Source organism: Drosophila miranda, unplaced genomic scaffold (genome assembly GCF_003369915.1).
Source record: "Drosophila miranda strain MSH22 unplaced genomic scaffold, D.miranda_PacBio2.1 Contig_AX14_pilon, whole genome shotgun sequence".
NCBI lineage: Eukaryota > Metazoa > Arthropoda > Insecta > Diptera > Drosophilidae > Drosophila > Drosophila miranda.
The window spans coordinates 16,099-41,360 of NW_022881659.1; the positions used below are offsets into that span (position 1 = coordinate 16,099).

Below are 25,262 nucleotides of genomic sequence, written 5' to 3' on the forward strand. Positions count from 1 at the left end.
GAAACCCAGAAACTTATTAACTTCCTTCAGCATATCTTTAGGATACACTCACTTCCACGTTGCAATCAATCTTTAAATACATACATAAATACCTAACATAGAACAGCCCGTAGCATAGCAATACGATGCAATATGTAATTCATGCATTTAACAACTAAAACGGTTTTCAAAATGGAAACGAATCCGAACAGAGCTGAGTAAAAACAAAAGATAATCGGAAAGAGAATGTTGAACAAGCAACTAATGTACGAATTTAATTTCGTTTTTGTTTAGAACTAAACAATAAAATTTGCTATATTATATACATAAAATGATTTTGTACTGTTAGCCGTTAGGTTGCTCTGGATTGAGGAATAGGAAATACAGAGATCAGTGTATAATTTCTAGAGTTATTCATGATCTCGGCATGTATTCTGGTTCTCTTCAAAATTGGGGTAGTTTGACCGAATTTAAATTGAAATTTGTGCTTTTTAGTGTGACCATCTTTTCCAATTGTTATCGATACCATCGAAATTCGATTTTTTCTGCATACTTTAGAGCACTGGAAATACATGTAACGAGTAACGAAGAGAATCTTCGCACGATGAACTGGTGGTCGGCTAACTGAGAAGGAGTACGCGCTTCGCTTCACGGCTGATCTCTGGTCGGAAATGGGGATGGGTTCTTTGGGTAACCCTCCAGTTAGGTTGCTTCGCTCCTGCTGGTATTATTTATTAAATTCGCGTACTCTTTTTGGAATGGAGGGGACAGACAAGGAAAGGATCGTTAGGGTACGGAAAGTATAGTGGGGCAAAGATAGTGCAGAGAAGGAGTAGGGATCTACCACGCGGCGGCGACATCTCTGTTTTGCTGGCACGGAGTCGTGCACGCCCACCCTACCATGATCCTTAAAGAGCCAAGAATAATATCAGGATCCCTGGAGTGTCCGGTATTGGTCATCCTATTTCGCTCACGAGCGGCATGGTTCCCCCAAATGCGGTAACGTCTAGCACATATTCATCTTACAATCATTTTATTAGAAACTATATTCAAATACTATATTCATGTTACAAGAAAAAAGAAACACTAACCGAGAACTCCAAGACAAGGCTAAATGGACAAAGGAGGAACGAAAAGCGTCACAAGAGATATAGCTATTATTACTAGGGAATATTTAGATAAATAAATACGATAAGTGTAAATAGTTATAAGTGCATATACGATATTTTATAGTGCGATATAAATAATGATTTTTTCCTTAGATAGAAAGATAATACTATAGCGCAATATAGGTACACATGTCCCAGCACATCGGCTTCAGGGAGTAGTTGACATACTATTCGTTCTACCAAGCGTATTGTAAAGGCAGAAGGCCAATCAGCTGTGACTACTTTAAAAGTGTGAGGTCAACGACGACAAACAGCTCTAGCAAAAAGAACGAAATCTTTTGCCACGCTCGCGGAATTTTGGGAGGCAATAAAATGTAATGTTGTTGGTATATATAAAGCTCACTCAGTTTTTGTTTGTGTTCCCGCGGCGAAAGATCTTTCGTAGCTGGGCGTCTGCTGTGTGTGGGTGCATTAAACTTTTACCTGCAAACCAAAAACAAAATCGTACAGCGCGTGCTGCATGGCATAAGCTCGCGGAGGGGACCCGGCCGAGCGACGCTTTTAAGCTCAAACTTTTAAGCTTTTATCAAATGCATTTTCAAACTTTCCATGTGTTGGTGGGTTTTTTTTCTGGTTTTTTTTTTTTGTTACAATTAACACTAAGTATATCCATCTACACAAAAACAGACATATCAACGGACTGCGAGGTTCAAGGAATGCGAGTCACGGTGGGATCTTACTGCCTCAGTGGCTTTCAGTGGGCGGTGTATACATATGTATGTGAGCACATCTCTTACAGTTTTCATTCAGCCTACATAATGACACTAACGTGCACATAAGACAAACGCTGGCTCCACTGCACTTTAAATAACCGTTGAACAGTAAGGCCGAATCACGAGAAGAACAAGAGAGGCGATACCATAGGGTCGCCGGGAGGTTATGTACACACGTGGTGCACTATTTTTTCCCGCCGGTAGGAACATTTAAGCGGCTTCGGTCCTACGCTGACTGCAAGCACCGGTTTCCGTTTCTTGGCCCGGTTTTTGAATGCGAAACGGTTACGCCACTTCGCCGCACTAAGCCGTTCAGACGGCTGTCCTCGTCTCGCGCAGCCAAAGTTCACTGCCGCGACTTGGTGGATCAGCTGGTTCGTAGTGCGGGGCTTAAAGCTCGGGCTGCAGCTTTTGATAATTCCCAAACTAAGTGCCGATTCTAATGTGGAATTTGAAAATACTGATCAGGCTACTTTTTCTAACAGTTACTCCATGCACATATTTACCTTGTTGGAACTGGCACTGCGAAAATAAGGGGATGGGGTTGAGGTGCTAATTCCTTCTTTCTCCAGGTGTTTTTTTTTTTTTTTGTGTTGGGCTGCTTAACTCCAAGCGGAAAGTTTTCGATTAGAGCCCAATCTGCTTTTTGGGTTCTTTTTCCGATCGAGTGCCACTTTGGTTTAACACCACGGTTATTTACGGCGGTTTAATTTTATTTTTAATTATTTTTTTTTCTCACGCGCAACTGAATGCTTGTACGGCCACGAGGAGAAAGAAAGATTTGGCGGATCTACTGACCAACAAAAATTTTGTTCTCCGGATCTGCTTTGCACGATCCTTCGCCATTCACCTTGAATGGTTATGGACATGGTGGGGAGATTTTTGTTCGTTTTTAAGCATATTCTTAATGTCAACCTAGATGGCGCTAGCCCCACACGACAGAACATTTAACATGTAACACCACAACAAGAAATTAAGCCAACCTAACTATACACTAACTATGGGGACTAAACTTAATAATTAATAAGTATCTCGGTGGGTGTGATATATACTTGTATAAATAATATAATATATATTTATATATTTATTATATATATTATGTACATAAATATATAAATTGTACAAATACCATCGGGCATACTTCAGGCGAAGAACACAAATATGCTTTCCTATCGCCCGACAAGCGACCACTACAAATCCCCCCGGCCAAGATCACACTTTGGTGTTAATCACATCAAAGGGTGATAGACGTTGGAGGAAAACCGTTAACCTGTATTAGGATGGTCACTGCTTTATGTCTTTAGGTGGTATTTTCCGATAAGTCTACCTTGGGGATTTCCAACTCGTAATAACTGTGACCAAGCCTACGTTTTATTCTAGCTTTTACAAAAGTAGGAGCTAGTTTTGCGCTGAAACCTTTAACGAAATTGCTCTGCTGAAGTTGCGTCTGTAGACCTCCTGGCCAACTTTGAACGCCACTTCACGACTTCGAAGGTTGTTACTGCTGTTCGTTTCGTTGGTGTTGTTTTGTATTGTCGTGGGCTGTTTTCGAATCACATCAACGAATCTTCCCGACCAAAACTCACGGTACGATCTTCTAAAACCTGCAAATTCGTAAGAGCTGATAGGTGTCTCATTGGTGATCATGTGCTGTCAAATGCAACCGATAGGGCTGTGTTTAGGGCTGAATGCAGACTAGATCGTAAGGCACAACTAATAGAACTAAGCTGCTCATCCCAATTAGTTTGATCTGGCTTGATGTAAGCTTTAATGGCGGCAATAACGGATCTGTTTAACGCGTTCCGATGCGTTGCTTGAGGTGCGTACACAGCCGTATAAAAATGCTGCAATTGTACTTTTTCAACAGCGAATTGAAGTGATGGACTTAAATTGTACTCCATTGTCGGACACAACCACTTCGGGTACCCCGAAGCAATGGAATAGGTCCTCTTCCATGAATCGAGTTATCGCCTCCGCTGTAATTTCTTTTTATTTATTTATTAAATTAACAAATTATCTGTTAATAATGGTACTTAGTTACTAAAAGGCAGAAAAAGATAAGTAAAAGTTAGCTAAATTTAAATGATTATAAATATTGCATGCAATTAGTTTAGAGACAGTTCAGGGGATAGGGTTAGACAGAGGGAGTTTATAATTATGGCATAAAACCCTAAAAGGTTCATGATCAGCATAATTAGACCTACATATGGGTAGACGGATAGGCCTAAAGTACGGGTAGGTCTGGATGGAACGGCCAAGTCAATCTGACCCAAGAGAGTTTGGGAGTCAACAGTCCCAAGAAGAGCTTGTGCACGAACATTACGCCATTGCATATTCTGCGATGGTGCAACGACGGCAGGTCAATAAGATTTAGCCTAGACCGGTAGGGTGGCAAGATTCTACCCGAGTCCCAGTTAAAGTTCCGAAGGGCAAAAATTAAAAATTGCTTTTGCACGGATTCAATAACAGCCTGCTGCTCTTTATACTGCGGGCTCCACACACAAGAACAATACTCCAATATAGGACGTACTAACGAGATGTACAGTTGTTTCGTAACGTACGGGTCGTCAAACTCTTGGACCAACGCTTGATGAACGCTAAAACACCCTTAGCTTTATTTACAGTTGCAGCTATATGGGTGTTGAAACACATCTTATGATCAAAAAGGACTCCGAGGTCATTTGAACTCGAAATTCGCTCAAGGACATGATTTCCTAGAACATATGAGACAAAATGAGGAGCGCGACGGTAAAATGTCATAAGTTTGCATTTGGAAAGGTTCAGAAAAAGAAGATTAGTTGAACACCACAATAGTAGTTCACTTAGATCAAGTTGAAGGCGTGTGTGCAAATACCAATCAGGGTAAGAAAGACAGATTTTGACATCATCAGCATACATTAGTGTAGTAGAGTATGTTATAACTTGAGGAAGGTCGTTCACAAATAAAATAAACAGAAGCGGGCCCAGATGACTTCCCTGTGGCACACCTGAAGTAAACATTAACAGTATTTGACAACACGTTAGAAAACAAAACACGTTGAGTACGTTAGAGAGATAGGACAAAATCCAATCTAGAAGATTCGTTGGAACCCTAATAAGGAGAGCTTTTGAATAAGCAGAGCATGGTTCACAGAATCGAATGCCTTGCTGAAGTCCGTAAAAACTACATCCGTCTGCAAACCAATTTGAAAACCACGGTGGATTAGGTTAGAAAACTCAAGAAGGTTAGTCGATGTTGAACGATGTCTGAAAAAAACCGTGTTGCGACGGAGATATCAAGCTGCAACAAAGATGTTTGCAGTTGCCGGGTGACCAGGAACTCAAGAAGCTTCGGGATGGCGGAAAGCTTTGCGATACCACGATAGTTTTCAATGTTTGATCTTGAACCTTTTTTGTGAAGCGGAATGATGTAGGACTCATTCCAAATTACTGGGAGACAAGACTGTTCCAAGGAGAGGTTGAAGAGAAAGGTCAAGGGCTTGCAAAGGGACTGGGCACAGTGTTTTAAGATGCAACTTGGTACCTTATCTGGACCCGCAGAAAACGATATGTCCATAGATGACAAACCTTCAAGAACAACGCTTTCCTCGAAAAAGGGCAGAAAAATACTGTTAGCTTGAGGTAGCTGGTACGGATACGGAGTGGATGCGTTGTAAATATGAGACGAGTACGTTGTTTGGAAAAAGTTAGCGAATAAATTTGCAATACCAACAGCAGAAGCTTCTGTTTTGTTCTGGTAATGAAGGGACGGAGGAAAAACGTTTGACTTGCGCTTAGAATTAACGAACGAATAGAATTTTTTAGGATCACTACGAAAATTACTACTACATTGTGAAAGGTAATGATTATAACACTGACTATTGACGGCAAGGAACAGAGAGCGAGCGGAGGAGTATAGAGCTAAGGCCAACGTGGAGCCCGACTTCTGGTACTTTTTATAGAGCCGGGATTTATTATTTTTTAAGTATGACAAATACTTGGAGAACCAGGGAGGCTTGGACGATACAGGTACAGTGATATCTGGAACAAACGTATTAAGGGCGGAGTAAATAGAACTATAAAACGAGTTAACAGTTGCATCTATGTTCGGTAATGAATAAAGAAACGACCAATCAACACGCGAGAGATGTAGATCTAAATCAATAAAGTTTGTTTTGCGAAAACACTTTATGTGACAAGGAGCCATGGAACTGTCAGCACCTCCAGATTGTGTACACTCCAGTGATATCAACAAAAGTTGGATGGTAAGGATCTTCAGGGAGAGATATTGGGCTTGCTCTAGATACAGTAGTAAGAGAACATCGTTAACAAAAACGAGGTCAAGAAGTCTGTCCCTAATGTTTTTAACGGCATTAATTTGGACAAGGGAAATATCCGTTAGCCCATTGATAAAGTCATTATGGCAATTGGGAAACAACAGGTTAGCGTCATTACAAGGCAGCCAAGAAAGAAATGGGAGGTTAAAGTCCCCATGACAATAATTCGATCATTGCACCCTAATGTAGAAACAACATTATTAATTGCTGAAAGGTGGTGTAAGTAAAGCTCAGCATCAGACCTGGGAGGAATGTAAGAGCAGGTTAAATAGAAAAATGCGGAGCCAACACGAACTTTGACTGCAACAAATTCAATTCCATGAATGTTATTGAATGGGAATAACTCAGATGAGAAAACAGATTTAACTGCAATCAGAACCCACCTGCAAAAGATGGGCGGTCCATTCTATAAATAGTGTAACTATCAATGAAAATTTCGTGATCATTGACAGAGGAGTTAAGCCAGGTTTCGGTAAACGCGATGGCATCGAAATCAAAGGACGCGCTATTAGTATGAATTTGACGCAACTTTCCCAGCAAACTGCGAACGTTCTGATAGTGCATGGAAAAAATAGTACATTAGTTTTTTGGAGCATGTTCGGTAATTCTTGGATTCGAGTTCGAATCTTTGAGAAGGAACTCATGCACAATTGTATGCTCAGGCCATATTGACGGTTCTAGAGAACAGGATAGTAAAGAATCAGGGAGAAGAATTTTTAAATGATGATATGTTGCGCTTATGTTTAAATGAAAATTTAGTCACAACTATATCAACAGGCGAAGTGTTAAGTTTAGTGGCAAGATGTTGTTTAGCATCCTCCGTTGTAGCCTCAGGAATAAGACGAGAAACAAATATTGCTTTCGAGGACCACTGCTTTAAGTTGAAGTCCCGAGCGAGATCGAGATGGTGGAGCCACACCTAAAAGAGATCTCGTACAAGGGCAGAGGAATTGCAGCAATGGCTGTAGCAGGAATTGGAGTAGAATTGCAGCAGGAATTGGAGCAGGAATTGGAGCAGGAATTGCAAGGCGTCGTCAGCAACCAGCACACCGCACTAGGAGCACTCACCGCGTCAGAAGTGACGGCCACAGAAACTGCAGGGATGGATTGATGCTGTTGGGGAGTTGGGTGCTCGAAGGAAGCACATTGCTCGGTGTAAAGAACTCCGGAGCCACCGTTGGCGGATTTACAGACAACGGCGTGGCATGCCTACACGGAAATGCTTCCGATGGATGAAGGTGGGAGGCAGGCGTACCAATCGGATTAGGTTGCAAGAGATTGGTATCATTATGCGGAATTTTCCGTCTAGGCGATTCGCTCAAGAGTTTGAGCCCAAGAAACTGTGATTCAAGGGCAAGAAATTTCTCGTTGAGAGCCACAAATTGTTTCCGGACATCCAGAAACCCAGTTCGAGTCTGTCTCATAAATGTGCGCATTTCGGCCTCAATCTCCGACAAGCCAGACATGACCAAGACAGGCCCATGCGTTTCGAGATCAGATCATTCAGCCGGCCAAAATTTCCACCACCAGCACATTTTATGTGGGCAAAATTGTCGCACAGCCAGCAGCTAAGAATGAATCACCAATGATAACACCACGAATTCACATTTCTTTGCACTACAAACGATTGCATTATTGACAGCAGTAGAATCACTGTGCACGAATAATAAGAGAACGGAGTGAGATCGCAGGTAAAGTAGGAGAGCAGACAGCAGAGCGAGCAGACAATCAGCTGCAGCGGCAAAAATTCAAAGCAGATGATCCAACGAAGTGCAGAAAACGAGCGGTAAACTCACCAAAGCAGAGACACAAAAGAAAAGTCCACAGAGAGGAGAGTGTAGGCAATCCAGAGAGAGTGAGAGCAACAATGCGAGAAGCCCGCGTATGCTCACGAGAGAGTGTGGGCGATGCAAACGCTGATGCGCGAGAACAGTGCACACCGAAGAAGCGATAACGAAAGCAGACTGGCAAAAAACAATAACAAATTGCCTGCACGAGTCCGATGTGTTACGTTGCAATATTGAATTTATATTAAACACTTGTTTACAACAAAACACTGGTGGTTAACAAAAGTAGAATCAAATTAAAGAGATGCGATAATAAATCAAAACAAAGACAACAATGTTGTATGATATTTAGGCAAAGGCGGAGAATGCGGGAGCAAGAAAAAAACACAACCGGCTTAAGCAAGAGCTAGAAGCGAATTCTTTACGGGTTCTAAAAACGGATATTTTGAAAGATGGTCCAAAACAACGAAGAATACCGATATTTCCGGATTTGCTTCGTGGATACGGACCAGGAAATCCACAAACAACTTCTGAAACACTCGTTGAGTTTCCTTCACTGGAGCTAATGGGGGTCGTAACGAACGATTCGGGTACTTGGTGCACTTGCAGACCGAACAGCTGTTTATGAACGCTCTCACATCGGTTACTAAACTTGGCCAATAATAATAACGTCGAACTCTCTCCAACGTTTTATTAATGCCGCTATGTGCTGCTAGCGACTGTTCGTGACTCTGTTTCAGTACATCGGACACCAGCTCCGTTGGAACCCACAGCTTCCAACACAGGTCGTCAGCGATCTGATCAGCAGCCGCGTGTTCTGCTCGCCGATATATGAGATTATCGATCACCTTAATGTCTGGCATCTGTGTCTGGTTGCCTTAATTTTTCGAATTAGTTCCAAATATTCTGCCGACTTGAAGCAATCAGACTGCAGGTCTACCAATCCATCGCAGCTGAATGCCGATAGATCTTCGGTGTGCACCCGCGACAGAGCATCTGGGACAACATTTTGGCTACCTTTGCGGTGGAAAATTTGAAGTTGAACCCCTGCAATTTGAGAGCCATCTTGCCAATCTAGAGCTTAGGTCCGATTGTGACATTAGCCATTCAATGATGCATGGTCGGTATGGATGGAGAACTCGTGTCCTTCCACATAAGCTCGAAACTTCTTCACACACATTATGGCTGCCAAACACTCTTTCTCCGTGACTGAATAGTTTCGCTGACACTGATTCAGCTTGCGAGACATGAATGCGATTGGGATGTCATTACCATCGCTATCCGTTTGCGATTAACACGCCGCCAACTCCGGTGTGGCTGGCATCGCAATGAATGGCAAAATGGAATGGTAAAGTCGGGGCTATGTAGGACTGGTGCCTCGCACATTTTGGTCTTTTAAACTTTCAACGCCTTTGCGCTTCGTTGGTCCATACAACGATCGACGTTGCTTTAGTGTATCTGATATCGGGCAGCAATTCGGCATAGTTTTTATTAAATTTATGGTACATCCATGGTTTCCAAAATCGTCGCACTTGCTTCACCGATCGTGGACTGAAATCCGAATAGAAACTTTTCGGATCCGTTTGTATCATCCCATAACCTATCACGTGGCCAGGTATTTCACTTCCTTCAGGCAAAATTTGCTCTTCTCTACGTTTATCGTCAGTCCAGCTTGAGACAGTCGGTCGGTCCAGCGCTTTCAACACGGACATGTGCTTCTCGAAGGACTCCGAAATCACCAATAAGTCGTCGAGATAAATGAAAATCTCATTTCGCAAAGATGGTGGGATAACTTTATCCATCAGTTTGGACATGGTCTGTGGGGCATTGCATAAACCAAACGGCATCACCGTGAATTGATATAGCGGCCTCCCAGGCACAGCAAAAGCCGTCTTCTCCCGAGCCCTTGGAGTAAGCGGAATCTGCCAGTAAGCATCTTTAAGATCGATGCTTGAAATGAACTGCGCTTTTGGAAGTCTACTTAAAATGCCATCAATGAGGGGCATAGGTAAGCAATTTTGACTGTTACTCCGTTAACTTTCCGGCTATCAAGGCAAAGGCGAACCTTACCTGGCTTACGCACAATTACTACGGGAAGACCACGGGCTATCTGATTCTTCAATCACCCAAGGCTAACATTCGGTCCAACTCTTCGTATATACATTTTTCGACTGCAGGCGACACTGCGTAGTGGCGTTGTTTTATGGCCGAGTCTCGGAAATTTCTATGTCATGTGTAAGCCAGTTTGTCTTTCCTAATCCTTTTTCGGCAAACGAAGGGAACATCTGTACTATCGCTACTAGTTCTTCTGCTGTAATTCCGACAAAGGTATTTGCATCGGGTTGTCAAAGTTTATAGCCGCCAAACTGTTGTTATTCGCTTTGCTCATTAAGAAGAACGGCAGTAGATTAAAGCTTCTCCAAAAGTCTATTCCTAGATATAACTCTGCGATAACGATGGTACAAGATAAAGGCATATTCGTTTGGAATTTCCACGAAGCAAATGAGTGTGGAGATCTACCTAGAATAACTTGCTTTTTCCCATCTGCGGTTCGCACGCTGACTTCATCGGCTTGACCTCAGGGTTTGTTCGAGATAACTCTTCTGCAAATTTACCCCAAGGCAGCTGATTGAGGCGCCTGTGTCCATTAATCCACTTATCGTCTTGCCAAACAGAGTGACATTGGCGTAGGGTCGTAGGTCAGTGATATTACTAATAACAGAGGCTAATAATGCTCTGCGCGCATTTTTACTCTGCGTGCGGAACAGCTTCCTACGCTTACGGTCTCGAGTTTTGCTAGGCGCAGGGTCGTTTCCTGATCGTCGTCCTGTACTGGTATCATAGTGGTCGTTATCATGTCAGGAGGTAGGGGAGTGAGCTTGACGTAGCCCCGGTTACTCCGTATTCGTTGCCTTCGACACTAACTTGCGTGCACTCGATATCGGTGCACGAGCCAACTCGTTTTTTGACGAGCTACATTTTCGGCACGATGGTTTATATGTGTCCGCTTACCACATCCATAACAGAATACTTTACGCTCTGCTTCGCACTCTTGATATCGGTGGCCTTGTTTATTGCAATTCCAGCAAGAAAGCGTCATCGCGTCGATATCAAAAGCGTCAGCTTCTTCCGAATCGCCTTCTGCCAGACCTTCTGTCTGGATGGACATTTCGTTCACCTGATTGCGAGGAACAAATCGTCGAGTAGCCGGGATTGGCTTAGCAGTATTTTCCATGAACCTTTCACGCTTGCGGACCACTTGTCGCAACTGCACAATGTTCGGTATGGGCACATATAAAATCTCATGTTGTATCTCATTGAGCAGATTTGCTCGCAACACCTCTAACAAGGACTGCTCGGTCATCGGCTGCACGAGCTTGTCTGCAAGCGCCACTATGGCCTCATAAAAACTGTCAAACGGTTCGTTGACTTTCTGCTTCCTCTGGTGATCGCGGTTCTGATTTCTAATCTGTTCTGCCGTCCGAAAACTGCGATCTCAGAGCAATACAGAGATCAATCCAGCGCACTCTTGGTACGCTTTATGATACCTCCAGTACCATTCACGCCGCGCTTCCTTCGAACAGGTTGCTCGCGTAGCGAGATAACAATTCAAAATTGCTATCTAATGTCTGGCTGGTCAGAGCTTCGACGCGATACAAAAAATCATCTATTGACATAGAGGAGCGCCCTGAGAATCTCAATTCCAGTTCGCGATTATCTGGCTAATCCGATCCGACGCGCAATGATGTGATTGCTGCGACTCGGTGGGGCTGACAAGTTAGTCGGTCGCTCGGACGCTGAGTTTGGCAATGCTGCGTTTTCCTGGCGGATAACCTAAAGAGTTGCTCAAAGGATTGATTTGACCTAACGGGAGAGGACTGCCTATGGCTGGGTGTACCTTTCCGTTGGAACTGGAGCTGCATTCTGGAGCGACAATCTTTGAAACCCCGCTCAATCGCGTTAGCTAGCATTTGAGTGTGCTGTGCTAGTGCGGCTGTCACTGCGTCCGCAATGGTCTGTTGCAAGATACCATCCGTGGCTGGCAGACCCGTTCGAGCTGCTGAAGCTGACACCACTGCTGCCGCAGAATTTGGCGGTTGCCTCTAGGACGATCTGGAGCGGCCATTGGACCGGACACACTAGGCCCTTCGGGTTGGCTAACACTTCGGACCCCACTCTGCATATTGGCTGCGGATAATTGGTTTTGCTGTGACTTAAGTGTTTTCGAACGGGATCTGGTCACTGCAACTGCCCCTGGTTGGTTGCCTGGGGCTTGAGCTGCTTCTAGTTCTTTTGCCAAATTAAGGGTCGATTTGCTCAGCGCAGTTCTGCACACTGGACAGACTTTCTTATTTCCTGAACGTGCACTAAAGCAGGTGTGATGGAAATAATGGTTACAGCTGGTAGCTAATAGTTGGCCTGGGTATTCGACTTCTTGCGTGCATACACAGCAAACGGTTTCGCTCTCTTTTGGCTGAATCCTATAATCCGGGCTTCGGTCTACCGGCATTGTAAAGTTATCCTATATATTAACTAGCTTTAAGCACGTTCCTATAAATCTAGTTCAGACAAATATTAACAAAAAAAACAATAATAACGGGGAAAGCAAAAAAAAACGATCTTTGATAGAGAGATTTTGGGGGAAACCAATGCAACCCTTTCCCTCCGAAAGGTTGCCAATAACTATGCGTGTAGAGCGAAAAAGGGGGAAATAAAGAAAAGGTATCTTCGGCAATCGTGACCCAAAGTAGTAGCTCTAGGCCCCTTCCTGTCTGCGGCGAACGCCTAAACATAGGGACGGACGACGTTCTTGCCCGCGTGCCCATACCAGGATCACGACGGTGTTCGTCAGCCGCCCATCGAGGAAACATTACCGAAGCGGTTACGGGGAGTTTGTAATAGTCTCTGCGTGCTACGACTATACCTTTTTCGCAGCCATTATCGGTCCGGGCCGGAAGCGTAGCACGAAGAAACGCACCAGCACCAGGGGTACCACGTTCGCCGGCGATAACCTGCTGTATAAATCGGCGCACGAATAGACCAATCACTAGAAAGTAGAGAGAGAAACAAAAGACGGAGGCACCCTAATAACCCGATTCGAGTTGAGCGCAACAAAAAATAATTTTGATTCTTCTAGCTGACTCCGGCGACAACTGAACCAAAGCTACCAAGGTACCTGTCAATTTCCAAGGGATACGGGCGAATGTATTCACTAATATGCTTCTGTATAGCGGCAGGTCGTAGATTTACTCCACTAATAACCCTGTTCCAGCCAACTTCCACATACCAGTGAATCCATCTAGATTTCACTGCTATGGCATATACTGCTCGGCAATAAAGCTATGGTGAAGCTATTATCGATTCCAGAGCAGCTTACCATCGAGCAAGGGTTATGGATCATACTCTAATGCGGGCTAACCGTTATCGGAAACTAATAAGCATCCACCATCACAGGATCCAATTCCAGGACAAAAGGAAGGCTTTAAGGAAGGGGGTGGGAAACAGGGAACAAAAGTCTTAAGCCAGTGGCATGACTATGCACTGCTCGCAGGTGTTATGGACTTTCTCAACAATTTTTCTGCTTCGGGGTCAAGTTTGGCTGGGTCACACACAACCATATAAGTTAATGTAACTCCGCTTTGTAACGTTTACAATTACGTCAACCCTGACCTTCAGGCCTTTCGGCCCACGTTGGGCGCCAAATAAAATAATTATTACTGTAACGAGTAACGAAGAGAATCTTCGCACGATGAAGCTGGTGGTCGCTAACTGAGAAGGAGTACGCGCTCGCTTCACGGCTGATCTCTGGTCGGAAATGGGGATGGGTCTTTGGGTAACCCTCCAGTTAGGTTGCTTCGCTCCTGCTGGTATTATTTTATTAAAATTCGCGTACTCTTTTTGGAATGGGAGGGGGACAGACAAGGAAAGGATCGTTAGGGTACGGAAAGTATAGTGGGCAAGATAGTGCAGAGAAGGAGTAGGGATCTACCACCGCGGCGGACATCTCTGTTTTGCTGGCACGGAGTCGTGCACGCCACCCTACATGATCCTGAAAGAGCCAGAATAATATCAGGATCCTGGAGTGTCCGTATTGGTCATCCTAATTCGCTCACGAGCGCATGGTTCCCCCAAATGCGGTAACGTCTAGCACATATTTATCTTAACAATCATTTTATTAGAAACTATATTCAGATACTATATTCATGTTACAAGAAAAAAGAAACACTAACCGAGAACTCCAAGACAAGGCTAAATGGACAAAAGGAGGAACGAAAAGCGTCACAAGAGATATAGCTATTATTACTAGGAATATTTAGATAAATAAATACGATAAGTGTAAATAGTTATAAGTGCATATACGATATTTTATAGTGCGATATAAAACTAATGATTTTTTCCTTAGATAGAAAAGATAATACTATAGCGCAATATAGGTACACATGTCGCAGCACATCGGCTTCAGGGAGTAGTTGGACATACTATTCGTTCTACCAAGCGTATTGTAAAGGCAGAAGGCCAATCAGCTGTGACTACTTTAAAAGTGTGAGGTCAACGACCGACAAACAGCTCTAGCAAAAAAGAACGAAGCTTTTGCCACGCTCGCGGAATTTTGGGAGGCAATAAAATGTAATGTTGTTGGTATATTATAAAGCTCACTCAGTTTTTGTTTGTGTTCCCGCGGCGAAAGATCTTTCGTAGCTGGGCGTGTGGCTGTGTGTGGGTGCATTAAACTTTTACCTGCAAACCAAAAACAAAATCGTACAGCGCGTGCTGCATGGCATAAGCTCGCGGAGGGGACCCGGCCGAGCGGACGCTTTTAAGCTCAAACTTTTAAGCTTTTATCAAATGCATTTTCAAACTTTCCATGTGTTGGTGGGTTTTTTTTCTGGTTTTTTTTTTTTGTTACAATTAACACTAAGTATATCCAACTACACAAAAACAGACATATCAACGGACTGCGAGGTTCAAGGGAATGCGAGTCACGGTGGGATCTTACTGGCCTCAGTGGCTTTCAGTGGGCGGTGTATACATATGTATGTGAGCACATCTCTTACAGTTTTCATTCAGCCTACATAATGACACTAACGTGCACATAAGACAAACGCTGGCCTCCACTGCACTTTAAATAAACGTTTGGAACAGCTAGGCCGAATCACGAGAAGAACAAGAGAGGCGATACCACTAGGGGTCGCCGGGAGGTTATGTACACACGTGGTGCACTATTTTTTCCCGCCCGGTAGGAACATTTAAGCGGCTTCGGTCCTACGCTGACTGCAAGCACCGGTTTCCGTTTCTTGGCCCGGTTTTGAATGCGAAACGGTTACGCCACTTCGCCGCACTAAGCCCGTTCAGACGGCTGTCCTCGTCTCGCGCAGCCAAAGTTCACTGCCCGCGACTTGGTGGATCAGCTGGTTCGTAGTGCGGGGGCTTAAAGCTCGGGCTGCAGCTTTTGGATAATTCCCAAACTAAGTGCCGATTCTAATGTGGAATTTGAAAATACTGATCAGGCTACTTTTTCTAACAGTTACTCCATGCACATATTTACCTTGTTGGAACTGGCACTGCGAAAATAGGGGGATGGGGTTGAGGTGCTAATTCCTTCTTTCTCCAGGTGTTTTTTTTTTTTTTTTGTGTTGGGGCTGCTCACCTCCAAGCGGAAAGTTTTCGATTAGAGCCCAATCTGCTTTCTTGGGTTCTTTTTTCCCGATCGAGTGCACTTTGGTTTAACACCACGGTTATTTACGGCGGTTTAATTTTATTTTTATTATTTTTTTTTCTCACCGCGCAACTGAATGCTTGTACGGCCACGAGGAGAAAGAAAGATTTGGGCGGATCTACTGACCAACAAAAATTTTGTTCTCCGGATCTGCCTTTGCACGATCCTTCGCCATTCACCTTGAATGGTTATGGACATGGTGGGGAGATTTTTGTTCGTTTTTAAGCATATTCTTAATGTCAACCCTAGATGGCGCTAGCCCCCACACGACCAGGAACATTTAACATGTAACACCACAACAAGAAATTAAGCCAACCTAACTATACACTAACTATGGGGACTAAACTTAATAATTAATAAGTATCTCGGTGAGGTGTGATATATACTTGTATAAATAATATAATATATATAAATATATTTATATATATAATATACATATATATATAAATTGTACAAATACCATCGGGCATACTTTCAGGCGAAGAACACAAATATGCTTTCCTATCCGCCCGACAAGCGACCACTACAACCATTAAATCGGTGGGAATTTTAAGAAACATTAAAAACTGAACATGTGATTTCTTTCCTGCAAGCGTGGATTTAGAAATAATAATATGCCATATTATTTAAGAAAAGATAGAATATACATAAATGAGAATATAAGTTTATTAACATTTTTACATATATACAAACTGATGGCTACATACTACAGTACAGGTAACTGGCTGACTAAGATGTACGTTTAATCCTAGAAAAAAAATTCGAAAATCTCATACAAGTCTGGATAATTTTACCCGTCCCCACCCATGACTAACTAACTAACTATCTAACTAATGGCACCCTATATGTTTTGTTGATCCTCATTTATGTATGTTTTGATGATGCATTTCCTCTCACAAAAGAGTACCTTCCAAGGGGCTCTGTGTTCTGTTTTCCCATTTCCATATCAAGACCACACATACACTCTGTACATCTGTTTAAAATCATCTCTCTGCTCACTGCTCTCTCCTCTTGCCCTCCATTCCATGCCACGCATTTTTAGAGTAGTCAAGAGGCATTTTCGGTAAAGTATGCTCTACTGTACACACCCCCCCCCTACCCCCTATAAGTAAATCCTAAACAAAACTAAAACTAACCATACATATATACGTAATGTGAATATACGATTTTCAGTTGTAGATGAATAGCTAGATCTAGATACATATGATTTTAAGGCTTCCCCTTCCCATAACCTAGCCAAAAAAATCCTGAATAATTACAGATCTATTCGGTGTTAGCGAATAAATACTTAAACGTCAAGATAGTGACCAAGAAACAAAAACAATATAACTATCAACGGAATATCGATATAGCAATGGAGAGTGATCAGAATGAGGTAAAAGAATCCAACCGGCTGGAGCAGCCATCGCCGCCGCCGTCGAACGGCAGAGTAGAGGAGTTTTGTCCCGTGTTCAGTACAATTTTTAGAGTAGTCTTTTGCTTGCTTTCCGTAGATTAATCCTTTGAGAACTGCATGTGGTTGTCCTTGTCCTTGTCGATTGTTTGTTGCATGTTTTCTATGTGTACATTGTGCTTTTTTTGTGTTGCTAACCCTAGACATCGTTAGATCTCTGAAGAACCTGCAATAATCCCATTCTCTTGAGTCCTCCCGCTACTCAGGGTGAACTGGAGCAACAACTGCTGCAAGCGAATCCCATACTGGAGGCCTTTGGCAATGCCAAGACCGTCAAGAACGATAATTCATCGCGTTTCGTAAGTCACACACACACACACGTTTCGATAGAGACTCTTCCAGTAATCCTTGTATTTGTGATCCTTTTTGTGCAGGGCAAATTCATACGGATCAATTTCGATGCCTCTGGTTTCATCTCGGGCGCCAACATCGAGACGTACCTGCTGGAGAAGTCGCGGGCCATCCGCCAAGCCAAGGACGAACGTACATTCCACATCTTCTATCAGTTGCTGGCGGGCGCCTCGCCGGAGCAGCGCGAGAAGTTCATACTCGATGATGTCAAGTCGTATGCATTCCTGTCGAACGGCAGCCTGCCAGTGCCCGGTGTGGATGACTATGCCGAGTTCCAGGCCACCGTCAAGTCGATGAACATCATGGGCATGACCTCGGAGGACTTCAACTTGATATTCCGTATCGTGAGCGCCGTCCTGCTGTTCGGAAGCATGAAGTTCCGGCAGGAGCGCAACAACGACCAGGCCACGCTACCCGACAACACAGTGGCCCAGAAGATTGCCCATTTGCTCGGCCTGAGTGTGACGGACATGTCGCGGGCCTTCCTCACGCCGCGCATCAAGGTGGGCCGCGACTTTGTCACCAAGGCCCAGACCAAGGAGCAGGTGGAGTTCGCTGTGGAGGCCATTGCCAAGGCCTGCTACGAGCGGATGTTCAAGTGGCTGGTGAATCGCATCAATCGGTCGCTGGACCGCACCAAGCGGCAGGGGGCCTCCTTCATCGGCATCCTCGACATGGCTGGCTTCGAGATTTTCGAGCTCAACTCGTTCGAGCAGCTGTGCATCAACTACACGAACGAGAAGTTGCAGCAGCTCTTCAACCACACCATGTTCATCCTGGAGCAGGAGGAGTACCAGCGCGAGGGCATCGAGTGGAAGTTCATTGATTTTGGGCTCGATCTGCAGCCCACCATTGACCTGATCGACAAACCGGGCGGCATCATGGCCCTGCTCGACGAGGAGTGCTGGTTCCCCAAGGCCACCGACAAGACGTTTGTCGACAAGCTCGTCTCGGCCCACTCGATGCATCCGAAGTTCATGAAGACCGACTTCCGGGGCGTGGCCGATTTTGCCATCGTCCACTATGCCCGACGGGTGGACTACTCGGCGACCAAGTGGCTGATGAAGAACATGGATCCGCTGAACGAGAACATTGTGTCGCTGCTGCAGGGCTCGCAGGATCCGTTTGTGGTGAACATCTGGAAGGATGCGGAGATCGTTGGCATGGCACAGCAGGCCCTGACCGACACCACGTTCGGGGCACGCACCCGCAAGGGCATGTTCCGCACCGTGTCCCACCTATACAAGGAGCAGCTGGCGAAGCTGATGGACACGCTGCGCAACACGAATCCCAATTTTGTGCGCTGTATCATACCGAACCACGAGAAGCGGGCCGGCAAGATCGATGCCCCCCTGGTGCTCGACCAGTTGCGTTGCAACGGCGTCCTCGAGGGCATACGCATCTGTCGCCAAGGCTTCCCCAATCGCATACCCTTCCAGGAGTTCCGCCAGCGGTACGAGCTGCTCACTCCGAACGTCATCGCCAAGGGCTTCATGGACGGCAAGAAGGCCTGCGAGAGGATGATCCAGGCGCTGGAACTCGACTCGAATCTGTATCGAGTCGGTCAGTCGAAGATCTTCTTCCGCGCGGGCGTCCTCGCCCATCTCGAGGAGGAGCGTGACTTCAAGATCTCCGACCTAATCGTGAACTTCCAGGCGTTCTGTCGCGGCTTCCTCGCCCGCCGCAACTACCAGAAGCGGCTCCAGCAGCTGAATGCCATCCGGATCATTCAGCGCAACTGCGCCGCCTACCTCAAGCTCCGCAACTGGCAGTGGTGGCGCCTCTACACGAAGGTTAAGCCCCTGCTGGAGGTCACCAAGCAGGAGGAGAAGCTCGTCCAGAAAGAGGATGAGCTGAAGCAGGTGCGCGAGAAGCTCGACACGCTGGCCAAGAACACCCAGGAGTACGAGCGCAAGTACCAGCAGGCGCTGGTGGAGAAAACCAGGCTCGCCGAACATCTGCAGGCCGAGACTGAGCTGTGCGACGAGGCGGAGGAGTCGCGCTCGCGTCTGATGGCTCGCAAACAGGAGCTGGAGGACATGATGCAGGAGCTGGAGACGCGCGTCGAGGAGGAGGAGGAGCGTGTATTGGCCCTGGGCGGTGAGAAGAAAAAGCTGGAGCTGCACATCCAGGACCTCGAGGAGCAGCTGGAGGAGGAGGAGGCCGCGCGCCAGAAGCTGCAGCTGGAGAAGGTCCAGTTGGACGGGAAGATCAAGAAGCACGAGGAGGATCTCGCCCTCACCGACGACCAGAACCAAAAGCTGCTCAAGGAGAAGAAGCTGCTCGAAGAGCGGGCCAACGATCTCTCCCAGACGCTCGCCGAGGAGGAGGAGAAGGCCAAGCACCTGGCCAAACTGAAGGCCAAGCACGAGGCCACCATCGCCGAGCTCGAGGAGCGCATGCACAAGGATCAGCAGCAGCGCCAGGAGACGGACCGCACCAAGCGAAAGGTGGAAACCGAGGTGGCGGACCTTAGGGAGCAGCTGAATGAGCGACGCACCCAAGTGGAGGAGATGCAGGCGCAGCTGTTGAAGCGCGAGGAGGAGCTCACCCAGACCCTGATGCGCATTGACGAGGAGTCCGCCACCAAGGCCACCGCCCAGAAGGCCCAACGTGAACTCGAATCGCAGCTCGCCGAGATCCAGGAGGATCTCGAGGCCGAGAAGGCGGCCCGCGCCAAGGCCGAGAAGGTGCGACGCGACCTCAGCGAGGAGCTCGAAGCACTCAAGAACGAGCTTCTCGACTCCCTGGACACCACGGCCGCCCAACAAGAGCTGCGCTCCAAGCGCGAACAGGAGCTGGCCACGCTGAAGAAGTCGCTGGAGGAAGAGGGTGTGAACCACGAGGGCGTCCTGGCCGACATGCGGCACAAGCACTCGCAGGAGCTGAACGGCATCAACGATCAGTTGGAGAACCTGCGCAAGGCCAAGTCCGTTCTGGAGAAGGCCAAGGGTACGCTGGAGGCGGAGAACGCCGATCTGGCCACCGAATTGCGCAGCGTCAACAGCTCCCGGCAGGAGAACGATCGACGACGCAAGCAGGCCGAATCCCAAATCGCAGAGCTTCAGGTGAGTGACGAAAAGCAGAAGGTGGCCGAACGATCTCTATTCTGATTCTGTTTGCAGGTGAAATTGGCCGAGATCGAACGCGCACGATCGGAATTGCAGGAGAAGTGCACAAAGCTGCAGCAGGAGGCGGAGAATATCACCAATCAGCTGGAGGAGGCCGAGCTGAAGGCATCGGCAGCCGTCAAGTCGGCCAGCAATATGGAGTCGCAGCTGACGGAAGCGCAGCAGCAGCTGGAGGAGGAGACACGCCAGAAACTGGGCCTCAGCTCCAAGCTGCGCCAGATCGAGTCCGAGAAGGAGGCGCTGCAGGAGCAGCTCGAGGAGGATGAGGAGGCCAAGCGTAACTTTGAGCGCAAGCTGGCCGAGGTCACCGGCCAGATGCAGGAGATCAAGAAGAAGGCTGAGGAGGATGCCGACCTGGCCAAGGAGCTGGAGGAGGGCAAGAAGCGGCTCAACAAGGAGATCGAGGTGTTGGAGCGACAGGTGAAGGAGCTGATTGCCCAGAACGATCGCCTGGACAAGAGCAAAAAGAAGATCCAATCGGAGCTGGAGGATGCCACCATCGAGCTGGAGACGCAACGCACGAAGGTAGGTCCCTGGCCCTCGTCATAGTTCCTTGAAGGACTCCCTTTGCTAATCCCCAATCCCAATCCCAATCCCTCATAGGTGCTCGAGTTGGAGAAGAAGCAGAAGAACTTCGACAAGACCCTCGCCGAGGAGAAAGCCATATCAGAGCAGATCGCCCAGGAACGCGACACTGCAGAGCGGGAGGCGCGCGAGAAGGAGACCAAGGTGCTGTCGGTGTCCCGCGAGCTGGACGAGGCCTTCGACAAGATCGAAGATCTCGAGAACAAGCGCAAGACACTCCAGAACGAGCTAGACGACCTGGCCAACTCCCAAGGCACCGCCGACAAGAACGTCCACGAGCTTGAGAAGGCCAAGCGCGCCCTGGAGTCGCAGCTGGCCGAGCTGAAAGCACAAAACGAGGAGCTCGAGGACGACCTCCAGCTGACGGAGGATGCCAAGCTGCGTCTCGAGGTCAATATGCAGGCCCTGCGCTCCCAGTTTGAGCGCGACCTGCTGGCCAAGGAGGAGGGGGCGGAGGAGAAGCGGCGAGGACTGGTCAAGCAATTGCGCGATCTGGAAGCGGAGCTCGATGAGGAGCGCAAGCAGCGAACGGCCGCCGTGGCATCGAAGAAGAAGCTGGAGGGCGACCTCAAGGAGATCGAGACCACGATGGAGATGCATAACAAGGTGAAGGAGGATGCCCTGAAGCACGCCAAGAAGCTGCAAGCACAAGTCAAGGATGCGCTTCGCGCGCCGAGGAGGCCAAGGCGGCCAAGGAGGAGCTGCAGGCGCAGAGCAAGGAGGCCGAGCGCAAGGTCAAGGCCTTGGAGGCAGAAGTATTACAGCTGACCGAGGATTTGGCCAGCTCGGAGCGGGCCCGACGGGCGGCCGAAACGGAGCGCGACGAGCTTGCCGAGGAGATTGCCAACAGTTCCAGCAAGGGATCGCTGATGGTCGACGAGAAGCGGCGACTGGAGGCCCGCATTGCCACACTCGAGGAGGAGCTGGAGGAGGAGCAGTCCATTTCGGAGGTTCTGCTCGACCGCAGCCGCAAGGCGCAGCTGCAGATCGAGCAGCTGACCACCGAGCTAGCCAACGAGAAGTCCAACTCGCAGAAGAACGAGAATGGACGCGCCCTGCTCGAGCGCCAGAACAAGGAGCTGAAGGCCAAGCTGGCCGAGATTGAGACGGCACAACGTACCAAGGTGAAGGCCACCATCGCCACGCTCGAGGCCAAAATCGCCAATCTGGAGGAGCAGCTGGAGAGCGAGGGCAAGGAGCGACTGCTGCAGCAGAAGGCCAACCGCAAGATGGACAAGAAGATCAAGGAGCTGACGATGAACATCGAAGACGAGCGGAGACATGTCGACCAGCACAAGGAGCAAATGGATAAGGTAAGCAGCCCGACCGTTCCTGACTGTGGGATGGTTATACTAAAGGATTCGTTTTGCTCCCACAGCTGAATAGCCGCATCAAATTGCTCAAGCGCAATCTGGACGAGACGGAGGAGGAACTGCAGAAGGAGAAGACACAGAAGCGCAAGTACCAGCGCGAGTGCGAGAATGATGAATCGCAGGAGGCAGAACGGAGATCAACATCAAAAAAACACAGTGAGACTGCGATCAAGTGTGACGGAAGGGGAAGTTCAGCGCAGTCCGCCGACAGACCCTAGTGACATATGTTGTAAGTCCATCCAAGTGCAGACGAAAAGCCAAGCATTCGCCAAAAAGGAGCCGACTCATTATGAATTGTGATCTCATTAGGTTTCGAATCGTTTCGCTTCTTTCTCGTAGGCCTGTAATCTGCTGCCAAATCCATACAGATCAGACCAACAACCAACCCAGAATGGAACAAAACATCAAACCAAAGAAAACCTAGCAACCACACCTCTGTGTACATCTCTCTGCATGTTAGGAACACACCATCCAGCAAAATTCATCCAACAGTGCGAACTAATGCCGTTCAAACTCATATTTTAAATAGAACTTAGTTCGTGCAACTCCAACCTCTGTTCTGTTATTTTTGTATTCCCCCATGCACTGCACGTCTACCCAGAACCATCCTCTACTATATATTGTAAACCCTGATACTAATCCTGCAACTTGTATGTCTCCCTTTCCTTTAGACGCACCGGCGGCATGGGCCTCAGCTCCAGCCGGCTCACGGGCACACCTTCATCGAAGCGCGGAGGAGGCGGTGGGGGCGGCGGCGGCGGTGACGACAGCTCATCGGTGCAGGATGAATCATTAGATGGCGAGGATTCGGGCAATTGACGCGTTAATTATTAGGTCAAGATCGAGAATAGGACGGAGAAGAATGAGAAGAGAAGAGCAAAATAAACGATTATATTTAATGTTTGTTTTATATAATTTCTCTGTTATTTTTTATATAAACTATTATACATACTTAAATTAAAAACGTAAACAACAAAACCAACATTTTATAACGACAAAAAACATAAACAATGAAACAAAAAAAGCAAAAAGAAAAACAATGTTGTCAAACACTCCAATTTCCCCCAATTTAAATTTATATAAAACAACCATAAACACATAAGAAACTTTCCCCGCATCCCTCGATTGGCTGCCGATCGGAGCAAGCATCGAAAATAAAAACGAAAATTATGCAACTCAAAAACAACCGAAACCCAGAAACTTATTAACTTCCTTCAGCATATCTTTAGGATACACTCACTTCCACGTTGCAATCAATCTTTAAATACATACATAAATACCTAACATAGAACAGCCCGTAGCATAGCAATACGATGCAATATGTAATTCATGCATTTAACAACTAAAACGGTTCTCAAAATGGAAACGAATCCGAACAGAGCTAGAGTAAAAACAAAAGATAATCGGAAAGAAAATGTTGAACAAGCAACTAATGTACGAATTTAATTTCGTTTTTGTTTAGAACTAAACAATAAAATTTGCTATATTATATACATAAAATGATTTTGTACTGTTAGCCGTTAGGTTGCTCTGGATTGAGGAATAGGAAATACAGAGATCAGTGTATAATTTCTAGAGTTATTCATGATCTCGGCATGTATTCTGGTTCTCTTCAAAATTGGGGTAGTTTGACCGGAATTTAAATTGAAATTTGTGCTTTTTAGTGTGACCATCTTTTCCAATTGTTATCGATACCATCGAAATTCGATTTTTTCTGCATACTTTAGGGCACTGGAAATACCATTAAATCGGAGGGAATTTTAAGAAACATTAAAAACTGAACATGTGATTTCTTTCCTGCAAGCGTGGATTTAGAAATAATAATATGCCATATTATTTAAGAAAAGATAGAATATACATAAATGAGAATATAAAAAAAAAAAAAAAAAAAAAAAAAAAAAAAAAAAAAAAAAAAAAGTTTATTAACATTTTTACATATATACAAACTGATGGCTACATACTACAGTACAGGTAACTGGCTGACTAAGATGTACGTTTAATCCTAGAAAAAAAATTCGAAAATCTCATACAAGTCTGGATAATTTTCCCCGTCCCCGCCCATGACTAACTAACTAACTATCTAACTAATGGCACCCTATATGTTTTGTTGATCCTCTCCTATCTTTCGTTATCTATTACGTTTAACCCAATTTTAATGTTTCTCCCAATGAGGGGACTGGTTTCTCCCACTTGTCCATATTTTATTTCTAATTCATTTATGTATGTTTTGATGATGCATTTCCTCTCACAAAAGAGTACCTTCCAAGGGGCTCTGTGATCTGTTTTCCCATTTCCATATCAAGACCACACATACACTTTGTACATCTGTTTAAAATCATCTCTCTGCTCACTGCTCTCTCCTCTTGCCCTCCATTCCATGCCACGCATTTTTAGAGTAGTCAAGAGGCATTTTCGGTAAAGTATGCTCTACTGTACACACCCCCCTACCCACTATAAGTAAATCCTAAACAAAACTAAAACTAACCATACATATATACGTAATGTGAATATACGATTTTCAGTTGTAGATGAACAGCTAGATCTAGATACATATGATTTTAAGGCTTCCCCTTCCCATAACCTACCCAAAAAAATCCTGAATAATTACAGATCTATTCGGTGTTAGCGAATAAATACTTAAACGTCAAGATAGTGACCAAGAAACAAAAACAATATAAGTATCAACGG

At 46.0% G+C, this 25,262-nt stretch overlaps 1 protein-coding gene across 1 annotated transcript; it reads left to right on the top strand.

The window, feature by feature from the left end:
• Positions 1-17,020: 17,020 nt before the first annotated feature.
• On the top strand, positions 17,021-22,060 carry LOC117195255 (myosin heavy chain, non-muscle-like). Its single transcript, XM_033399877.1, has 5 exons — positions 17,021-17,056; positions 17,341-17,433; positions 17,509-20,553; positions 20,611-21,141; positions 21,220-22,060. The coding sequence occupies exons 1-5, from the start codon at positions 17,036-17,038 to the stop codon at positions 21,967-21,969; spliced, it is 4,440 nt and encodes a 1,479-aa protein (XP_033255768.1). The 5' UTR covers positions 17,021-17,035; the 3' UTR covers positions 21,970-22,060.
• Positions 22,061-25,262: the final 3,202 nt, after the last annotated feature.